This window comes from Drosophila innubila (assembly GCF_004354385.1).
Source record: "Drosophila innubila isolate TH190305 chromosome 2R unlocalized genomic scaffold, UK_Dinn_1.0 1_C_2R, whole genome shotgun sequence".
Classification (NCBI taxonomy): domain Eukaryota; kingdom Metazoa; phylum Arthropoda; class Insecta; order Diptera; family Drosophilidae; genus Drosophila; species Drosophila innubila.
This window is the reverse complement of record NW_022995374.1, coordinates 16343858-16365136: the sequence shown is the minus strand read 5'-3', so window position 1 is coordinate 16365136 and position 21279 is coordinate 16343858. Positions and strand designations below refer to the sequence as shown.

General features: G+C 38.2%; 5 protein-coding genes and 2 non-coding genes across 7 annotated transcripts; 4 read left to right on the top strand and 3 right to left on the bottom strand.

Moving 5' to 3' along the window:
* The first annotated feature begins 3338 nt into the window (after positions 1-3338).
* LOC117783036 lies at positions 3339-5198 on the top strand. Its single transcript, XM_034620190.1, has one exon. The coding sequence runs from the start codon at positions 3339-3341 to the stop codon at positions 5196-5198; it is 1860 nt and encodes a 619-aa protein (XP_034476081.1).
* A 1461-nt stretch (positions 5199-6659) lies between these two features.
* LOC117783035 lies at positions 6660-8477 on the bottom strand. Its single transcript, XM_034620189.1, has one exon. It carries the CDS (start codon positions 8475-8477, stop codon positions 6660-6662), a length of 1818 nt encoding a protein of 605 aa, XP_034476080.1.
* Positions 8478-8994: 517 nt separating this feature from the next.
* Positions 8995-10224, bottom strand: LOC117783029. Its single transcript, XM_034620183.1, is given in 1 exon segment — positions 8995-10224. A coding segment is annotated over 1 exon segment (1230 nt).
* A 3353-nt stretch (positions 10225-13577) lies between these two features.
* Positions 13578-13649, top strand: Trnah-gug. The gene has a single exon. It is a non-coding gene; the product is annotated as a tRNA-His (tRNA).
* Positions 13650-14148: 499 nt separating this feature from the next.
* On the top strand, positions 14149-14220 carry Trnah-gug. Its single transcript has one exon. It is a non-coding gene; the product is annotated as a tRNA-His (tRNA).
* Positions 14221-14862: 642 nt separating this feature from the next.
* On the top strand, positions 14863-16653 carry LOC117783024. Its single transcript, XM_034620175.1, has one exon. It carries the CDS (start codon positions 14863-14865, stop codon positions 16651-16653), a length of 1791 nt encoding a protein of 596 aa, XP_034476066.1.
* A 2148-nt stretch (positions 16654-18801) lies between these two features.
* LOC117783538 (thioredoxin-related transmembrane protein 2 homolog) lies at positions 18802-20024 on the bottom strand. Its single transcript, XM_034620980.1, has one exon. It carries the CDS (start codon positions 19909-19911, stop codon positions 19090-19092), a length of 822 nt encoding a protein of 273 aa, XP_034476871.1. The 5' UTR covers positions 19912-20024; the 3' UTR covers positions 18802-19089.
* Between the last annotated feature and the right edge of the window lie 1255 nt (positions 20025-21279).

Here is a 21279-nt window from a genome sequence, read left to right as displayed (position 1 = left end):
CACAAACTTTTAGCATAATGGCATATCAGCTTCACTTGCTGCTGCTTACCTCTCTCTCACTCTTTCTCTGTCTCTCTCTCTCTCACTCACTCACTCTCTGTCTCTCTTAAACTCACATTACCCACTCAAGTTGGGCCATTAAAGAATGCATCAAAAAAACGGAAATTGCCTTTTTTCTAAAGCTTTTGCCAGTTGCCAGCTGCAAGTTTGTCGGTTGCATATTGAAAATTAGCTGCTCCGATATTAATGTGCAAATTGCATTTGCCAGTGATGCGCATCCTCCTTCAGGTGAAATGTGAACAACTTAAGCAAAAAGTGCACAGAAAATAAGGTAATTGTAGGATTGTAGGAAGTGCTCGACTGGAAGATAACCAGTTAACTAAACTATAATTTTATGTAATTTTCTTTGGAAATGTTTATTATTTATTTATCTATCAAATAAATAGAGATATATATAGAAAGACAATTATTTAATTATACATATTTAAATATAATTTGTAATATTTTTCACAATTTTCCTCAACTTTAAAGGGTATTAAAGCGAACTACACCTTGATATTAAAATGTAGCCAGTCTCTTTTGTATTTTGTTGTGAATCCTACAAAACGGTAAGTTTCAATGGCAAAATAATTATTTTTCATTAATATTGCAGGCAGGTGAAGAGGACACATACTTTTTACACCTGTTATACTCAATGTTTACCACAAACTGACGAAGCCAAAATAAGCTTGGACGTGAAGGGAAAAGAGACGAGAGAAAATTAGAAAATACATTTTTCAGCATTAAAAATTGTTCGACGTGCGGAGATTGCGGTAATTTCGCTTAACAGTTAGTTGCAGCACACACATCTACACACACACAACAACAACAACGACAACAACACATAGGAAGAGACTGTCCAGTGGTTGGCAATGTTTCGACACATGCTGCGGTGCCAGTCAAACACACCTGCTCCTCTCGCTCGCCAGTTGCCATCACGATGGGGAGAAAGAGAGGGACATAACTGTGTGGGCGGTGCTAAGTGTCGAGAGTGTTGCCCAACCGTCGGATGGAGGACAGCAGGGCACACGGGACACACAGGATGGAGAACAGCAGCTGGCACTTGACATGAGCAACGGCAACGAAACAACTCGAGAGCCTTCGTTCAACTACACACACACGCACACACACACTCACAACATTTCGCTTCCGCTTCCGCTTCAAAATGGCAAAAACCCAAACATACATTTAGAGTTGTGTAGTGAAAAGTGTAACTAAAACAATATGAAATAATATTTATTTTAATCGAATAAAAATAGGGAGGATAAATGTGAAAAAGAAACTGTTGATACAGCTGGAAAATTATAACTTTACATACTGCTTTTAATTTAGTTGGCTTTGTCTTAAAAAAAAATCAAATAAAATAAAAAAAAATTTGCAATAGTGAGAACTAATTGGATTTAATATAAAGTATTTATAATACAAATACAAGTAAAAGAGAACTGAAGTTAAACATTTTTTTTAAGGAATTAACAAAATTTTAATAGTTTAATACTTTTAATAAATAACAAACGCACTAAAATCATGACCTTTGCGATAAATTATGAGAAATATCTTGTAGCACTGCAAAAGAAATAAATAAGTTAAATAAATAAACAAATATTTTTTGTTCAGAAGTAAAATGTATCGAATTTAAACTTCGAAAAAAAATATATATATTTCTAATTTCAAATAAAGCATACCAATAAACTTAAACTTACAATTGATCCCTTACTTCGAAGTTTATTTTTAGCAGCATGCGCCATGTCTAAATAAAAAAAAAATAGCAAGATGGCTTAATGTACTTTAGAGCTAACGGCACACACATTAAAAACCACAGCAATAAGAACAACAACAGCAACACTGTAGAAAATGCCAAGAGCGAAAAATAAGAAGAATAAGGAACACATGCCACAAAATCGCAGTGGCAAGTGAAGTGTAGCTCCAGGTGGTTTGGCTGTTCTTGCCGTCTTGGCCAACTGCAGCAATTCCCACGATACTTGGCTCAAATGTGCACAGAAATGTGACAACAATGTGACTAAAATTGACTTTCCGTAATGCGTATTACAATTACGTAAGCGTTAAATCGCCAAAATTTGACAAATCATCGAGCAAACAATGGAAACAACGATTACAATAATAACAACAATAGCAATAAAAGCATATGCTGTCAATATGGCATTAAGGGCCTTCTTATCCTTATCCGTTAAGTGCAGGCAACAAAAAGCTATTGCAAGCATCAATCATAAATATATTATTTAAGCTGCAGGCCACAGCAACAATATCTTTTGTATCTTTTTGCCTGTGTGTGTATGTGTGTGTGTGAGTGTGTGTTTGTGTGTGTCTACTGTGTGTGGCTAATTGCATTTGCTTGGCTAAAAAGCTTAGACGTAACTCGATAAGCTTGCATGCTTTCGGTCCTGTCCGCTGGCATTTTAACTCAATTATGAAATTTTGTAGCAATTAAAAGTTAATGAGATATGCAACGACGTTGCCCCCAAGTGGGCTTTCAATGTCAACCTCAACCTCATAACAAGGCTGAGAAAGCAACGCTGTAAAGTAGGCAACACAAAATGTCAAGTGTTTGCGTCGAGTGCGTGCCTCGTTCAACGGTGCGTATGCGTGATTTTTAATTGCCATTGCATTTTGAGCCACAATAATGACACTGTAAGCCTTCACAGAATGTAAAAACATGGATTGCATGTTCTGCAACGATTTGTCCAATTATATGGACTCCTTTGCATAAATACGGCTAAATAGTGAGTATGACTGATTTGCACTTGAGATTAAAGGTGTTTTCGTTTTATGAGTCAATAAACAAGTATAATATACTAAAGAAACAGGAGCGTGCCGAGGTGTTAGTGAGGCCAAAATAAGCTTGCAAAAATTCAAAGTAACTGAAACAGGGCAGCAATGAGATCAGAAAAAACTAAAGTGAATCCTTAAAATGTTTGAGGTAAATCATCAAGGCGTTAAATTTATTGATCTGTTTTTAATGCTTAAAACATAAGTAGCAACCCTTGCATTTTTTGCAACCGCAGACGCTCCTGGATTGTCAGCTGTCATCCAGTGTAAACAATTTGATTGCCGTCCAATAAAATGCTCACTGCGCACTTGACAAATATGTCAGGCAGGTGTTGGAAAGCAATACTCAAATGCCACTGGAGCAAATATGTATTTCGATAAGCAGAGTGTAAACCGAACCACAAATAAAGCAACACGCAAAGTAGAAAAGGACTGTCACTTGAATGGGGACTGAAAATTCGCCATTGAAGGACTGCCGCGAATTCAGTTGCGAATCGACAATCGTTCCATTGACAATGGACACTTTAAAAGCTGACCTCATGCTCAGCCAACACAGCACAGTTCGCTCGGAGATGCCGCCTGAAATGGAGTTGCACATAATCAACAATAGCTTCGTTCTCGATATTATAAAGCGCATTGATCGCAGTAAAAAATTTAAGAACTTTATATTTTATGTATCGGAAGAATTGAATCTCAATAATCCTGGTGGTGCTGAATTCTTTCAGAATTTTTGGTTCTCATTTCCGTTGGTGCCCAGAATATTTATGCGGCGTCCCGAATATTCACCCACATTGATAAGGGATCTGATAAGCACACCAACTTTGGTGCTGGTCTGCACAACGAGCCACACGGATCCCATCATGGAAGTGGCTGCTCAGAGTTTGCGAGGTATGCGCTGGCTCAAAACCGTATTTATACTCTTTCCCGGACTGAGAAAGGATACCAACCCGAGGGATGCGCTCTGGAGTCATGTGAAGAATGTGTTGGATTGGACATGGAGCAAACAGTTTACAAGCACACTCCTCTTGACCATTGAGAACAGTCTATTCGTTCTGAATCCGTATCCAACGCCTCGAGTTGAGAATAAAACGCATACCTGGAGAGTCAGTGATATTTCCAACGAGGTTCACAATGCCATCAATACGAAAGGATATCAGATCAAGACACCCGTCCTCAATGATTTGCCCCGTGTATTCAAGGGAACCGATCGTAACACTGTTTACGGCACCAGTGCCAATTTCTTTAAGGATTTCCTCGAGTTCATCAATGCCACGATGCTGGACACGAGTGGCAATCTGACCATGAAGGCCTTTGATTTGCCATATCTATTGGAGCTGGTGACCCAGGGTGTCTATGAGACATTGATACACTCCTTTACCGATCTCAATGGCAACTATTCGGTCAGCATAAGTCATCCCATTGGCATCAACGACTGGTGCATCATGGTGCCCTATAGCAGTGAGTCCGTTCAGGAGCTCTACGTTCGTGAGGCTCTGCAGGATAATGTCTGGTTGCTCCTACTTTTGGCCGTCATCTACATGACCTTTGCTGTCTGGCTGTGCTCCCCTCGACGGCCACGTGACCTTAGTGGCGCCCTGCTGCAGTGCATCTGCAGCATTACGAACAATCCGCCATTGTCCATCATCCGGGAAGCCACGCTTCGCATGAGATTCCTGTATCTGATATTTTTCATCATGGGCCTGAACAGTTCCAACATGTACATCTCCAAGATGACCAGCTATCTGACAACGGCACCGGCTCCACGACAACTAAATACCGTGCAGGACATTATTAATGCGAATCTGCGCATTTTGGCTCAAGGATATGAATATGATCGCCTCTTGAAATCGCCAGAGTTGTATACGCCACGTTTCATGCAGCAGGTGGAAGTGGTCAGTCCGGAGGTTCTCCAGAATCATCGTGATGTCCTTAATAGAAGTTTTGGGTACATGGTTCCCTCCGACCGCTGGGACTTTATCAACATGCAGCAGAGTCATCTGAATAGCCCCAACTTTAGGCTGACGGATATATGCTCGGGTCCCTTCTACCATGTCTATCCTATGCATCTGGATTCGCATCTCCGATCCTCACATCAAAACTTCATCTTGATTGCCCAACAGGCGGGTCTCGAGGTCCACTGGAAAGGTCAGGCCTTCTGGGAGGCCCTTCGCATGCATCACTTCCAGCTGTTCATCGACGACGAGGAACCAACACCTCTCAGCATGAGCTTCCTCGCCAGCGTGATGCGCGCCTGGTGCTGGGGCTTGGTACTTGCCGGAATCGCGTTTGCCTTCGAAATGAAGTGGCACGAATATGACACTCTTATACTTCAGCTAAAAAGGATTTGGCAACAATTCAGCAGAAGCAAAAACTAAAACTAATTTTGGATACAAACTTAATTCGTTAAGTTATTTTTTACGAACTCTTTAATTACTAAAGTATGGTTCAATAATATTGACTAAATTTAAATAAAAAACCACACATTGGTCTCAAACCAGCTTATGTACACTGTACCAAATAGATTTTATTAACTTTATTTCTTTTTTCTTTTAAATAAGGTGCCACTTAATTTTTTTGTTATAGTCAGTATCCAAAGCATTATAACTTAGTTGGTTAAAATTTGACAAAGGTATGAGAGGTCGAAGTTTTTGATAAAATGTTAAGGGGTTGGTATTCAAATTATGGATGATGTACGGCTTATAGTCGAAAAAAATCAAATATTTTAAGGGAAGAAAATTTAAATGCAGAATCAATTTGGAGGCCAAATCATGATCAAAATGACATTCCGCATGGAAATCGGTTGAGATTTGACAAAGTTAAGAGAGGTCAAAGTTTTTGAGAAAATATCAAGGGGTTGGTAAGGAAAATTTGATAATATTTGGCTTGTAGTCGGAAAATATGAAATTTTTTAAGTGTAAAAGATTTGAATGCAGAATTAATTTGGTGGCCAAATCATGAACAAAATGACTTTCCGCTTGAAAATCGGTTAAATTTTGACGAAGTTATGTGAGATCAAAGTTTTTTAAAAAATGTCAAGGGTAAGGTAAGGAAAATTGGGTCATAAATGGATCATGAAAGAAAAAAATAAAATTTTCTTACTGACCAAAATTTAAATGCAGAATCAATTTGGAGGCCAAATCATGATCAAAATGACATTCCGCACGGAAATCGGTTGAGTTTTCACAAAGTTATGAGAGGTCAAAGTTTTTGAGAAAATATCAAGGGGTTGGTAAGGAAAATTTAATAATATTTGGCTTGTAGTCGGAAAATATGAAATTTTTTAAGTGTAGAAGATTTGAATGCAGAATTAATTTGGTGGCCAAATCATGAACAAAATGACTTTCCGCTTGAAAATCGGTTGAATTTTGACGAAGTTATGTGAGATCAAAGTTTTTTAAAAAATGTCAAGGGTAAGGTAAGGAAAATTGGGTAATAAATGGATCATGAAAGAAAAAAATAAAATTTTCTTACTGACCGAAATTTAAATGCAGAATCAATTTGTAGGGCAAATCATGATCAAAATGACATTCCGCACGGAAATCGGTTGAGTTTTCACAAAGTTATGAGAGGTCAAAGTTTTTGAGAAAATATCAAGTATGGAAAATTGGATAATAAATGGATGATGAAAGAAAAAAAATGAAATTTTTGTACTGAACAAAATTTAAATGCAGAATCAATTTGGAGGCCAAATCATGATCAAAATGACATTTCGCATGAGAGATTTGACAAATTTATGGGAGTTCAAAGTTTTTGAGTAAGGAAAATTGCATAACGGATGGATGATGGAGGAAAAAATTAAACATTTTAAAGAATACTATGGTGTTGTCTATTTCAAACTATACAATCGAAATTTTCCTGCCAGAGAGTAAAATGCGAGTCCAAAACAGCTCCAGGCCGAATATAACAACCGCAATAGCAGCCATGGTCAGAAGGAAAATAAATGCAATTGCCAGATGTTGTAGACCCGCCGATGTGTATTCCTGGCTCTCACTTAAGCGCTGAACGAGACCAGCACGAAGAGCAGACTCGAAGCTTATTTGGGCGTAATAATTATGCAGCCCCGAGGAGTGAACTCGGTAGGTATAATACTCCAGATCCCGCCAGAGGGAGGAGTCCATCTGCATGGGATAGGCCAGATGGAAGGAGCCAAAACAAATGTCGCTAAACTTGAATTGTCGCTGCTTCAGATGCCTCTGTTGTTCATCCAAAAACTGCCATTTGTCCTCGGTCACAAAGTAGGCATACGAATTATTAAATCCAATCTGATGTTGGGCATAAATCGCGCTGTCTACAGGCCGTAATAGATTGCGAAATTCTGGCGAGAGATCCGAGTAGATTTGCAAAAGAAACTCCAACTCATAGTCGATGATCATGACTGGCAGTTGGGCCTGCAAAAGGTCCTCCATGGTGTTGAGCTGAGCGTGGAAGAGATTCACGGTCAGAATGCTGCCCAGGGTGGATGTATAATTGGCGGACAAGAAGAAGCCATGAAAAAAGACTGCAAGGAGTAGCAGAAATCGCAGCTTCGACGGCTGCAACAATTGTCGTCCTGTGGCAATATTGATGATGTAGCAAAAGGAGTTGAGCAGGGCGACAATTAGGGAAGCTGCAGCATTGTCAGCTGCCAGCCAAAGCCAGAGCAACTCCAGCAGGATTAAGGCCAGAAAGGCGCCAACCACAAAGAACCAAACGGTGCCAGCGAAAGGTTGCACCGCATATAAATAGGTGGAGACTTTGTTGTAGAGCGGCACCATCAGACACCATCGCACCACCAGCAATGGATAGCTCCTATCCAGCTCCTCATCCGACTTGAACAGAGCATAGGCATGGGCGGAGAACTCAATGCGTCGTTGTCTCACCAGCTCGAGAGTTTGCTTCATGTTAACCACCTGACCTCCAAGTGCATCCTTTGGCATTTCCAACTCCTTGAAGCTGCCGTTGAGATGTTGCACAAAGGTTTCAATGATGCGGTAGGTGCTGCCCTCGTAATTCTCCCACACCTTAAACAAATGCGGCGGATCCTGACGCAACGGTGTCGGAAATCTATAACCTTGAACATCCTGCGCGTTTAACATTTGTTTGCTTTTCCTTTGAAAAAATGCCAAGACATCTGTGCGATTCTCAAATTGAACAACCGGATACATGGAGGTGCCATAAAGTTGATTTTTACCATCCATCGATTCGAAATATAACAATGAATTCTCGTATTGATATTCGCCGAGAAACCGACATATCTCGTACACCGGCTCCATATCCTCAATCTTGTCCATCATCATGAATGTGATAAAGTAAAAGTGTCTGCCAAGCAAGACTTTATTGACCACATTCATAATTGGATCCTTTTGGCCGGTGGTGAGCACAATGCTCATGTGATTACGTCTGGCAGCAGATCGAATCATTCGCATCTCTGAGTTGTTGTTGACAACTGTCTGGGTAATGCCATAGGAATCTCCCATTATGCGTATGAATTGGTCCATTTGATGTGTGTGCTCGGTGCTCAACTCTTGGCTGATGAACCACACAATTTCCTGAAACTCAATCATCTGTTTAAACGGCATCAGCAGTCCGGTAATGTACCTTAAATTCCATCCATTCACCACAATTTGCAACAACAACGAAACGAGAATTTCTAAAAGCCAACGCGGCGTATACATGACTTTACTTCAATGCGTTCACGGGTCGTATGCGTAACATGAACGATTTGTTACGCATCTGAACCATTTAATTACCTTAGGCAATTCCTCCAGAGATTACATGTTGCGAGCATCGATAATACAGCAATTAATACACCGGGGTGAAACAATGTTTTGTCATTTCATGGCATTCTTAACAAGCCTCTGTCACAATTTTAGTAACATTTTTTTTTAAGAAGTCCTTGAATTTGTTGAATACCAATATGACGAACAAATTATATTTGTTTTCCTAATTACCATAAGAATAGTGGAACCTTATGCTTCTTTATATTTATACACCTTAATATTTAGGTCTATTGTGTAGATAAATTATTATCGATACTGCAAGTAATATTATCAATGCAAAAGCTTAACAAATTTAGAAAAATATAAATTATTTTAGTTAGTTAATGTAAATATTTTTATATCAATAATCGTGTGAGTAAATAATTTTTATAATCCTCTATTTCTGATCAGCCGTCTTTTGCTCCTATCCTAACTATTGATAGTGTATATTTGTAGCCTTACAGCGCCACCACAAGTATTCTAGAAAATAAACCAACAGACTTATAGGTAAGCCCACTACAATAACGATCCAGGCGGTGCTAAAGAACTCCAGATTCAATGGCTCGACGGGATAAGTGTCGAGAAAGACCTGAGCATATTTCGCTCGGACGGCATAAACGAAGGCCATGTCCTCCCAGTAATCCCAGAGACCCGCCTGCCTCACATTCATCATGAATCGATCGAGGGCAGCGGCAAATTGGGCATCTTTTTGCATGGGAAAGGCGTTGAAGAGTCCATTGAAACAGACCTGGGACATGTGGAAATAGGGCTGGATGAGAACCTCCTGCTGTCGATTGAAGAAATCCCATATATCCTGGGTAACCACATAGGCATGCGATCGTGGCGGTTTCGTCAACAGATTCTGATAGTCCTGTCAAATGTGTGGCTCAAATTGCGGATCCAATGATGTTACATCTAGACCAGGCAGAGAGTGTATCTCCTCCAGCAGAGTATCCGGAATGATGATGCGCACCTTGGATTCTATCAAATCCGCCCAGGTATTAATGGGCTTCACAAACACCGGTTTCATATCATAGGATGTCATATGACTGATGTGGTAATTGGACAGTATAAATCCCTGGATATACAGCAGAGTATAGAAGATCAGGGTTCGCATGGGAACCTGGATCATTCGCACCTGCATATTCATATTGGGACTGTACATGAGGATGGCCATGGCATGCAGTAGATTCCGAGTGTACGACCTAGCTATGATCTCCACCCGATGCACAATGCGTAAGAGGAAGGCCACATAGAAGATTCCCAGAAAGAGAGTTGTCCACACATATCTTCCCAGTGGCCATACCATATACAACCACTTGGGCAACTCCGGTGCGAGAGGAACCATTACACAGTTCCTCATCACCTCGAGGGGATAGCTGTACTGCGTAATATTGGAGGGATCATCCAGGAGCGTCCTAATCAGCACACCATGCAGGGAGACATTATAGATGCCATCGCCAATCTGTTCCTGGAGCTGAATCTTTTTGGGTAAACTGTCCACATGATCCATCTGCAGATTATAGTGGAAAACGTGGGCAAAGCTCTGCAATGACTCCACATAGGGTCCACGATAATAGGACTTTGCCCTGCTCGTATCGTTGTAGAGAAACGCGTGCGGAATGTCCGTGCTGAAGGGCGAGCGAATTGTTGCCTCCAGCATTTTGCCGCCGACTGTTGCCAGGATTCGTGCAACGTTCGGTATTTATAGTGCAACTGCAACTGCAACAACTACTATGACTCCAATGGGGCGGTCACAGTGCGCCCAACAACTGCAAATTATCTGACTGCAAAAAACCGAATAAAACAAAGTTAACGAATCAATCGTGACCCTGAAATTACCAGACTGGTTGGCGACACGGCCCAAGTCATTATTGGCCAGTTGGGACATTTCCGGTTACAGCCTGTTCGCTTCAGCCATATTTTAATCATTAAATAAAACATGGGAAATTTTACAATTGTAAATTATATAAAAACAGACTCATATATTTTTCGTTATTGTATCTATTAATTAACATTTAATTATTTTTTAATTGTTATTCAGTACTTATATTATGACATTTATATAAACATTTCATTAAACTGATCTGGTTTAATTATATTTTAATTTGTATTGCTTATATTTTCTGTTTATTGGTAGTTTATTGATAGAGTATTTTATAGTTACAAATAAATTTTAATTGTAACTGAATTAATCAAAATGTGTTTTATATTATACTTCAATATTATTTAAACATGAATATGTTTGTGTACTTTTTTTTATAATTTGTTTCAAGTCTTTATATTATTGAACTTTTATATTGATAAAGTAATAATGAAATGTGTCCTTTATTTTTAAATATGTATCATCAAATTAATTTGTCCAACTATCAAAATAAATTTAAATTTGAATATGTATATTCTACCCACTGTTGAACAATTTTTATGTATAGTTTTTGTGTTGCCCTTTGACCTCTGAAAATTACATATTTACATGTGTATAAAAATTCTGTTCACTTATTTTATATATAAACTAACGGCATAAGCAGGCAAGGAGCAGGAAACGGGGATTGGGATATTGAGGGGGTGTGTGTTTTTTATGGCAGCAGTTATCAAAAATTAATTTGTAAATACGGGTTGGATTTTATTTAATAGTCATACGGTCAATACATAAAATAGTCCAACTATTTTGCGCAATTATTGGAGCGTGAATACTCACATACAATCTCACACTCACCTACACACTCTCAAACAAATGCAACAAAGAAGGACTCGCTTTTAATATTTCAAAAGCAGGCCACAAAAATTACAAAAAAAAATCATTCTCAACGCGAATTTTACGGACTGTTGTCTACCTATGAGTATGGGTGGGTGTGTGTTTGTGTGTGTGTGTGAGTGTGTTCGTAAATTTTCAGTTTACATGTAAACACTTTACAGTTTTTTTTACGGGTTTGCAGCACGTAACGCCAAAGTGGTGTTAAAAAACGAAAGCCAAACCCACTTTGATCCCTTTGACCCCCGCCGAAGGCAACGCTGGCATTCCGACTTTTTGTATGAATACTCGTATTTGTAAATGGCCCACAATAAAAACAAAAAGTGCCATTGAAATAATATTGTACTTATGGGTAATTACAAAATCATTAAATGTACAAAAGTACACTAGTCAACAAATTTGAATTCTTGCTGCACCGATTAAAATATAAATGTGCGACAGTTAAATAATAAAATCAAATTATTTCCGAAATAAGTAATTTATTTAATTTAACTGGAACAAATTAAATTCTTGCTGATGAGTGTTATTGTGAGAAACTGGATTTTACTAGTTTTTTTGGTGCATTTAAGTTGTCGGTACCTGAAAATTGTTTATGAGCTGAACCTCGGCAAATTTTTACATGGAATTCTAGAGATATTTCTGAAAGAAATTTCAAGTCAATGTTAAATTAATTGAATAGGTATATTCGTTTGGCTTATTTAAAGTTATATAGTAAGTCACGTCTCCCTTTCATAAATCAGCCTTAATTGGCGATAAATCTAAATGTATTTGCTTATCTGGTCGAACTGCAAATGCGATAAGGTGGCATCATTTAAAAAAGCTGCTACAAATAATTAATACACATTTTTTTCATGCTGTTGTAACAAATGCAAGCTCAATAATATGTTCAACTGGAAGTAAAATATAAGTCATTAAATTGCCCCAGGGGAGGTATAAACCAGCGGAAACAAGTCAGCACCTCATTAAAGGCACGTGAGCTTAGTTAATTCCTATACCTTAACCATTCAAAGAACGGGGGGAGATTGGGTTCCATTCATGCTCTGAAATAACCTCATCGAAATTTTAACACAATTATTAGATTATATTTAATGATTTTCAATATCAAATGCTCGTTAGTTTAAGGTACAATATATTTGTAGGTTGAGTCAGGGTATAATATAGTCGAAATTTGGGCCGTTTAAAAACCTGTAATTAACATGCAATGATCAAAAAGAATGAATTCAAATCGTACAATGTGTAACATAAAGCGAATGATTTTATCCTTTTAATATTTGAATAAAGTGAAACTCATTTCCCCACAGGCAAAATTTTAATTTATATTTATTCCCATTTATTTTAATTAAAATCCACATCCATTTTTTCTTAATGCTCAAAAGGTTTTGTCAAATTGAAAAGTTCTAAGCTTAGATTTGTTAATTCGCTCGTTGAATTAAAAAAAGTTTAGATTAGAAAACAAGTCAGAATTATAATAGACTAAATCTCTTTGTTACTATCATTTAAAATAAAAGATAGAAAAATGACATGCATGTTAGTCATTTTTAATAAGTACAAAGTCTATCATGTTAGATTCATCAATATCGAATTTACTAACATATAAGTAAAAATTTACAACTTTACAATTCAACGAGTTGAAGCAACATTTTTAAATGATTGCAGAATGTAGAAAGACAAGAAGTTAAACGTGTACTTTAAATAAAAACAAGAGCATATAAATATTTGAATAAACTCCTCAAATGTATTCAAATTCTATTTCATTTATGCTTATTGTTCGTATTCATATTGCCCAGCAGTCAACTTCCCCCTCCATGCCCTTAGTTCAACCCCCTTATCAGCCCTGGGTCTGCAATAGCAGAGAGTAAAGCCACAAAGTGCTGCTGATAGCAAAATGAATTGAAATGCCAACTCAAGCACCATGCCTTGCCATGCCCCCCTCCCCGACTGCCTTACAAATGTTTGGCATTTAAATTCATTCATAAACCAAAATCTTGTTTATTGGCTGTCCGTCAGTCGCTCTGTCTGTCTTTTGCCTCAGTTGCTGTTTCTTCCAGTTGCCTTTCACCGTCGACTTTTTTATGAAGTTGTTATTGTTGCTGTTGTTTTTATTATGTCTTGATGTTATTGTTGCTGTTATGGGGCGTACTTGCTCCATAAACAAGTTGTTAGAGACCAAGAAATGCGCTTGCAACAATAGCAAAATTCATCGAAGCGTTGATAACACAATTTGTATTCACTATTTTTCAGCGGCGATTCAAGAGTCTTCAATAGCCGTGATCGTCTAGTGGTTAGGACCCCACGTTGTGGCCGTGGTAACCCAGGTTCGAATCCTGGTCACGGCAATGCTGCAATACGCATTGTCACGGAGAAGATTAATTTTTTAAATTATCCTTTATATTCAAAATACATTTTTCTGTCTAACTTTTTATAAAATTATATTTATAGCTCAAATTTTAAATGGTAAAATCCAGAATTTTGGCAGATAAATGTTATAACACACAACCTATATTTTCTCTTTGTTTTTTTAAAATGTACTAATATTTTTTTTATTTATTACTAACCAAATTTCAGCTCTATTGCTGCACCTTACAGCAGAAGGAAATATTGCAGGCATTTGATAGCACTTTACAGAGTATCGTGCAGTTAAGTATTTTGATTACCTGTTTATAATTATTGCAGCTGCTGTTTCACCATTGGTTAGTTGTTTTTGTTCAAGTTGTTGCTCCCTTAAAAAAGTTGTTAGAAAGCAAGAAATGCGAACAACTAAATCAGTGCTCGCTCAAGCAATGAAATTTCTTTAATATTCACTATTTTTTCGCTGGCATTCAAGAGTCTTCAATAGCCGTGATCGTCTAGTGGTTAGGACCCCACGTTGTGGCCGTGGTAACCCAGGTTCGAATCCTGGTCACGGCAATGCTGCAATATGCATTGTCACGGAGAAGATTACTTTTTTTTATTTTTTAACGTTGAATGAGGCTAATTTAGACTAAAATAAGAAATTATATATTTATTTTAGAAGAGGAAAAATTTTATAAATATATGTTTTCATGGTTAAAAATCTATAAATAACATTTTTAAATTTTTGTTTTTGAATTTCAAAAGCAAACATAAGTCTTTAGACACTTTACACATAAATATGCATCTTTATTGTAAATATACATATATATTTATATAAAGCTAAACTTTTAACTGACTTGCGGGCCCTACATATCTAGTTAAATGTACTAAAATATATTAAAATATTATGTACTCTGTTTTTAGTCAAGTAGAAATAAGCAGTTTCTGAAATTACTAAAGTGGCTCAATCTTCTAGCCTATAATAATGAAATTAATTTAATATATTTAAAGCAGTCCTCAAATTTATTATACATACCTAATTATATATGTAAGTGTGGGCAATAGTTACTCGTGCCACAAATTGTTGCACGTTATTGTCCAGTATCCATTTGGTGGCAATTTTCTATCTATAGCACTGATAAGACCAATCAGCAGTCGATTAAATTGAATTAAATTCATTAGGAAAGCTGTGCTATAAAGAGGACCCTGGACATCGTCATGGGGCACAGTTGTCCCTCAGTCATGCTTCTTGCAACGCTGTTGCCGCTGCTCTCGTTGCTGCTACTTGCCACTTGGCAAGTCCATTCTGATAACTTGAAGTTTGTGCAGAGTATTTTACGAAGGGTCGCAGATGAGGATCGTTGGACAAATACGCCGATATTCATGAGTCGTCCTCTGCAGCTGGAGGAAGTGAATCATTTAATCAAATGGCTGCATTCGAATTTAAGTGTGACCAGCTACATTTTCGATGCCACGGGTAGTCTGCCGGATACGTATAATCCGCTGAGGAATCACATCAAGAACGACGTGCTCAGTTTGCTCTTCTGCCACAGCAGCGACGAGATCATCTTCTTGCACATGGACGAGCATTTAAGGAAACTCCGAGGTGGTCGCCTGATCGTCTATCTGTCCACCTGGAGGCATGAGTCAGCACTGCCTCAACTCTTTCACAAATTATGGAAGCTTCAATTTGTTAATGCGCTGGTGCTGCACAAGAAACGTGTCTACGTCTACACGCCGTATCCTACAGTGCGTTATTTCCAGCTGAATCTGGAGGAGAAGCAATTGCTGTTTCCCGCTGCTCCGCGGGACTTAAAGGGCTACGTGGTGTCCACTCCGGCGGAGAACGACTTGCCGCGAGTGTTTTTCGTACGAGATCCGAAGACTGGAGCACATCTCATTCGGGGATTCGGCTATCGCATCTTTGCCGAGTTCCTGCGGCGTCACAATGCCCAACTGGTTGTGAGCAATGCTGGCCAGGATCGGGCCACCTTCACCAGCGTTGACACAAGTCGCATTAATCAGATGATTGGAGATGATCGCCTGGAAATCTCAATGCATCCGTATGTGGGCATCGATCGGGAATTGGGAATACTCAGCTATCCACTGACCATTGCCCAAAACTGTCTCATTGTCCCAGTTCGCAATGAGATCCCTCGCTACATGTACCTGCTGCGTCCATTCCAGTGGAGCAGTTGGCTGCTTCTGCTCGGTGGAGTCTTTTACATTAGTTTCACGCTCTACTGGCTCAATCCTGGTCTGAATGCGAGTCCTGGCCTCAGTTTGCTGGAAGCTCTCTGTCAGCTCTTGTTCCTCAGTTCGCCGTCTCGTATTTATGGACCTTCAGTTAGATATTTCCTGGTGGCACTACAGTTATCTGTACTGGGATTCATTGTGACCAACGTGTACTCCAATCAGCTGAGCAGCTCCCTCACTGCCACGCTGGTGGGTGAACAGGTGGACACCTTTGAGCAACTCATTGCACAGCGTCAACACATCTTGACCAAACACCATGAGATCCCAATGCTGCTGCAACAGGTGCCGCCGCATCTGGAGCAACAGGTGTCCAATCTGGTGGTTGGAGCCGAAGCTGGTGAGCAGGTGAGAGCCTTGCTGAGCTTCAACACTAGCTACTCCTATCCCTTTACCGTGGAACGTTGGGAGTTCTTTGCCCTGCAACAACAATATGCCCAAAAGCCCATCTATCGCTACTCCTCGGTCTGCCTGGGAGCACCTGTCATTGGGTATCCCATGCGCAAGGATTCCCATCTGGAGAATCTCCTGAAGCAGTTCATCATGTGGGTACAGTCCACGGGTCTCTTCCAATACTGGGTCGTCTCCGACTTCAACGATGCCCTCCGAGCTGGATATGTTCGTCTCATTGACAACTCGGACAATTTTAAGGCCTTGAATCTGGACACCTTACGCCTGGCCTGGTACGTTCTCCTCTGTGGTTGGCTTCTGGCCGCATTGGTTTTTATTTGCGAACACCGCACCACCTGCCATTGACTTCAAGTTTAATTCAATTGCACGCAATTGACAGAAATACAAAACGAGGCGTCCAAACCGAACGATATTAAGACGCTGACAGCAGGCAGGAGGTTGGTATCGGGGGAGGAGGGTGGAAAAGGGAGCAGGAGCGGGCATCAGCTGTTGTTGACATAAAAATGCAATAAAAAATGTAAGCAAAGCTGAAGGAAACTCGAGTAACGATTTTTGACATAAACAGACGAACTTCAAATGCACTACAAATTGAATAACTTAAGTACTTTTAATTCACTTGCACAATACAGCTGTGAAAATAATTATTTTGAGAATTTTAAGTTTTACTTATTATTTTTATACATATATTAAAAATCATTTTAAAATTGATTAAACGATTTTATTAATATCTATCTTTAGTAGATTACATTAAATTAAAAATTAACATAACAAAATTTCATTGTGTTTGCCGCTCTTTCCAATTATTAAACTATTTTTTTACTTCTAGATTTACATTCATTATTTGAACCATTTTGTTAAGATAATATGTTGAATCAGTTTTAAGTCTATTATTATTTATTTTTTTAAATACTAGTATTAGTAGTAATATTACAATGTTCAAAAGATTTTAATTAAAATACAAAACTACACAAGAGATTCATATTTTATTTGAGTAAAGTTATTTAAGTAAGTTATTTTAGTGTTTAACTAACAAAAATTTCCATTCGATTAACATTAGAAATTATAATAAAAAGTCACATAAACTGCAAAAGTACTCAAGTTTATGTGAAAACGAGTAAAAAACACTTTACTTTATGTATATATTTTCAAGATGTTACTATAAAAGCGAATATGCTCATAGTTCCCTAGACTTAAAGAAAGAAAAATCGTTTAAAATCAATCCAATGTGACCAACGCACAGAAAACGAAGGTAGAAATGACGACAATACGTTTTACTGTTACTGTTATGTGATGTTCTTGTTGTCATGGAGCTGCTTATTGGATTTTCGATGTGAGAAGCTGTTGACAATATTTCGCGGGAGTAAGACAGAGCGGGAAAGAGAAAGAGAGAGAGAGGGAGGGACGTCGGCCAAGTTGAATACTGGCTTCAATCAGGCAAACAATCGTCAAGGATTTTAATTGCATAATTTGAAATCTTACACAAATTCTTTTACGTGTCACAGAAATTCTATGCATAATTTAAAGCAATAAAAGGCCACGTCACATGATGAGACAATCAAATTATGCAATACAATACAAAATAATGGCCATTTTCATTCCATAACATTGAATATAAAATAAGAATACAAATAATAACCACAAAAGCGATGCTCTGCGTGTTTTTCTTTGTCTCTCTGTCCCCGATCCACTTTTTTCCTCTCTCCACTCCCTCACTTTTTCTGTATGTATGCGCGAGTGTACCTGTATATGTGAATTTTCATACGTCTGTTTGTAAATATGCATATTGAATGGATAAAAAGGATTTGCGTTTATTTCGTACGAATATTTCGTCTGGCCGTTTGGGCATCATATATGTACATACATATGTATGTATAGAACCCATCACACGCATTCTCTTCAGCCGGTTGGTTAAGCCAACGCACCGGAAACATTGTGTGCCGTTGTTCGATTTTCTTTTAGCACAATTCTCATTGTTCGACACAATTTTTGTTTAACACATTCAGCGCTTCAGCCGGTAGAGCTGTCTGTCAATGCATGTTTTATAAGCAATTCGACAGTCGCTTGTAGATGCACATTTTGCGCATCATAAAATACAGTGATTGTTGTGATTTAAATTCACTCAATGCGCGTTTTTTTTAAAGTAACCAACCAAACATAACAAATTTAAATGTTTAGCCAGGACAACATCCCGCGCCATAAAATAAAAAGCATTATTCAACACTTAAAATATCAAAACGATTGTAAGTCGATAATCTAACTGCTATCGATTGCTGAGCTGCAAGCAAAGTACAATTTGAATAACTTTTTTTTTCTAATTATTTACTATTTGCGACATAAACCTTATCATATGTACATTTACATACATATGTAATGTTTCTTTCTATCCGATATATGATTCTTGAGCCCATGCTTAAACTAATGCTTAGACTGCAGAGAACGGAAACAGTTAGTTTAAATAAATTAAACGCTAACTTGAGAGAAAAGACGCACAAGTTGACTTGATCAGATTTCTATTACAATTTTATTAATTACGATTTATGACTTGAATTTAGCTACAAATTAAACAAATGAACAAATAATAAATTAGGTAATGGCAACGTGTTTTGCAATTTGTATGCAAATGCATTAGTTACAGTTTATAATTTTAGTTACATAGTTGTAGTACGATTACGTACGTGTCTTCGAGGTTTTCGTAAATTATAATAACTAAAAGCTAAACAATCAACAAATGCTAGCACGTACAAGCGTTGAAGTGAGATGGCATTTGGTAAATTCATTGAACTACTTGGATTTCTTGGACTCCACTGTCGCTGGTTTGGCCGGAAGCCGCTCCACGGCCTGTTTGTAGAGCTGATTCAGTCCAAAGGTGGCACGCACATTGTCGCTGGAGAAGAAGAACTTTTGCAGCTTGCCCTTGGCATCGACACAAGGTCGGCGATCCACCTCCTTACCCTGCTGGAACAGTATGACAGAGGGCAGCTGGCGGGAGAAGCTGCTGTCCGATATGCGATACTTTTGTGCGACATCCGGGAAGCGACCAATATCGATTTTTCCAAACTTTAACAGCTCGGTGTTGTACTCCGCGGACAACTCGGCGAATATGGGCGCAAAGTTAACACAGCTGGGATTCCAAACCGTGTAGAAGCAAATCAACCAAGTTGTGCGCTTGTCACGCGTCAGTTCCTCCTCGAAGACCTGCGCATTGCGGAAGTAGGTGATGTGCTCAGGTCCACGGTACGATGGCTCCGGCAGCAGCATGCCGACCAAGATGCACATTAGCAGAAATCCCAATCCATATCTGAAGTCAGCATAGGACCAAAGTATCATATTGGCCACCTTTGTGTACAGGAACGATGAAGATAGATAGTTGATCATGGTAACACTGCCTGTTTTGCGGGACCGTATCATGACCACAATCAGCAGAAAGAACAGTATCTCCACCTCGCGGCTGTCCATATCGCAGACGTCATCCTCACCAGCATGCTGAAAAATGCGTGTGCAAATCACCTTCGTTTTCTTTGCCAGCAGATATGAGATTGCCAGCAGTATATTAACCCAATAGTAGGGTTTCGCGAGTATTTGCAGCTCCTTCTTCAACGACATGGCGTTGCAATGCGTCGTCTGACGTTCTGTCTCCAAATCTAGGTCACCTTTTTAATTAACAACTTCCCGTGTTTTTCTTTTGTTATTAGCTAATTTTGGCGACGAGCAAAGTGATTAGTGATGCCACTTCAGTAAACATTTCCGATCTGGTTTGATTTCTTTTACCTAAAAAAATAAGTACATTTCCAAAAAAAGGTATTCTGAATTGTTGTACCTCTTTTCAAATTTTTTTTGATTTATTTAGCTACATTTTTTTTAGCTTTTCCAAGTTTTTTGTTAGATTTTTCTTCATTTTATATTTAGAATAAAATTTTTAGCTTTTCTTTTCGAGGGCTGACATATTTCAAACCTTCATTAAATATTGTTTAACTTTATTTTGTCTAATTTCGAATTTCAAATTTTCAACAAATTTATTAATTGTTTATTGAGTTTTTTGCGATTTAAAATTTTTATCAGTGATGCGCAGCTTGGCCGACATTGCTGAGACGGCACAGCTGATTTCCAACTGTAGTTTCAGTGCTGCCATCTTGTCATATGTTGGTATAAAAAACGGGCTGGCAGGCTTTAACAGTATGCTGTTAACTTAACAGAATACCAAATGTAATGCTAGTGCTGTAAGTCGTCGTCAATGTTCACCGCGCTTTACATTTTTAAATTCAAATTTTAATGATTTAACACAATATGCATTTAGAGTTTCGTACAAACATATTCATATAAATCAAAGTCTGTTTTTCGTGATTAAATATGCTTTGGGCCTTATCTTTGAAATAATATATTTTTGGCCTAGCCTTGCCCAATTACTTATAGACCACACAATCTGCTTTTGTACTTATGTACGTATATAGGGTATTTTGTTTATACTTGTAAATATATATTCCAAGCACAGAGAAGCGTCTGTAATCAGTAAAATGTATCGGGCTCTACGTGACTTCAGTCGCTCGTGGCAGACATTTCAGTATCTGTATGTTTAGACACCTCTTTTGGACTTTAATAATTTATTAAAACAAAGAAATCAATTTATATACACAAAATTTTATTGAAATTATTTAAAATTTGGAAAGAACCCGCCGCTAATTTTGAGGAAATAAATATGAGACAAACGATTTGATGATGTTACGACAATCTATAAAAATATGATTATTAATATGTTAATGTCAATGAAATGCATTTATATACAAAGTGCATTGCATATGGGCCTGACAACAGGCAATCGAATGATTAACAATGTAAATACTAGAATATGATGATGCATGTATATATAATATAGAAAACGAGGTTATATTCGCCTTCAGGCAACTGGATCGGAAGAACAATATTAAATGAAATTAGCAATGCAATTATAATTCAATTATAGATAGAGTGTGTCAA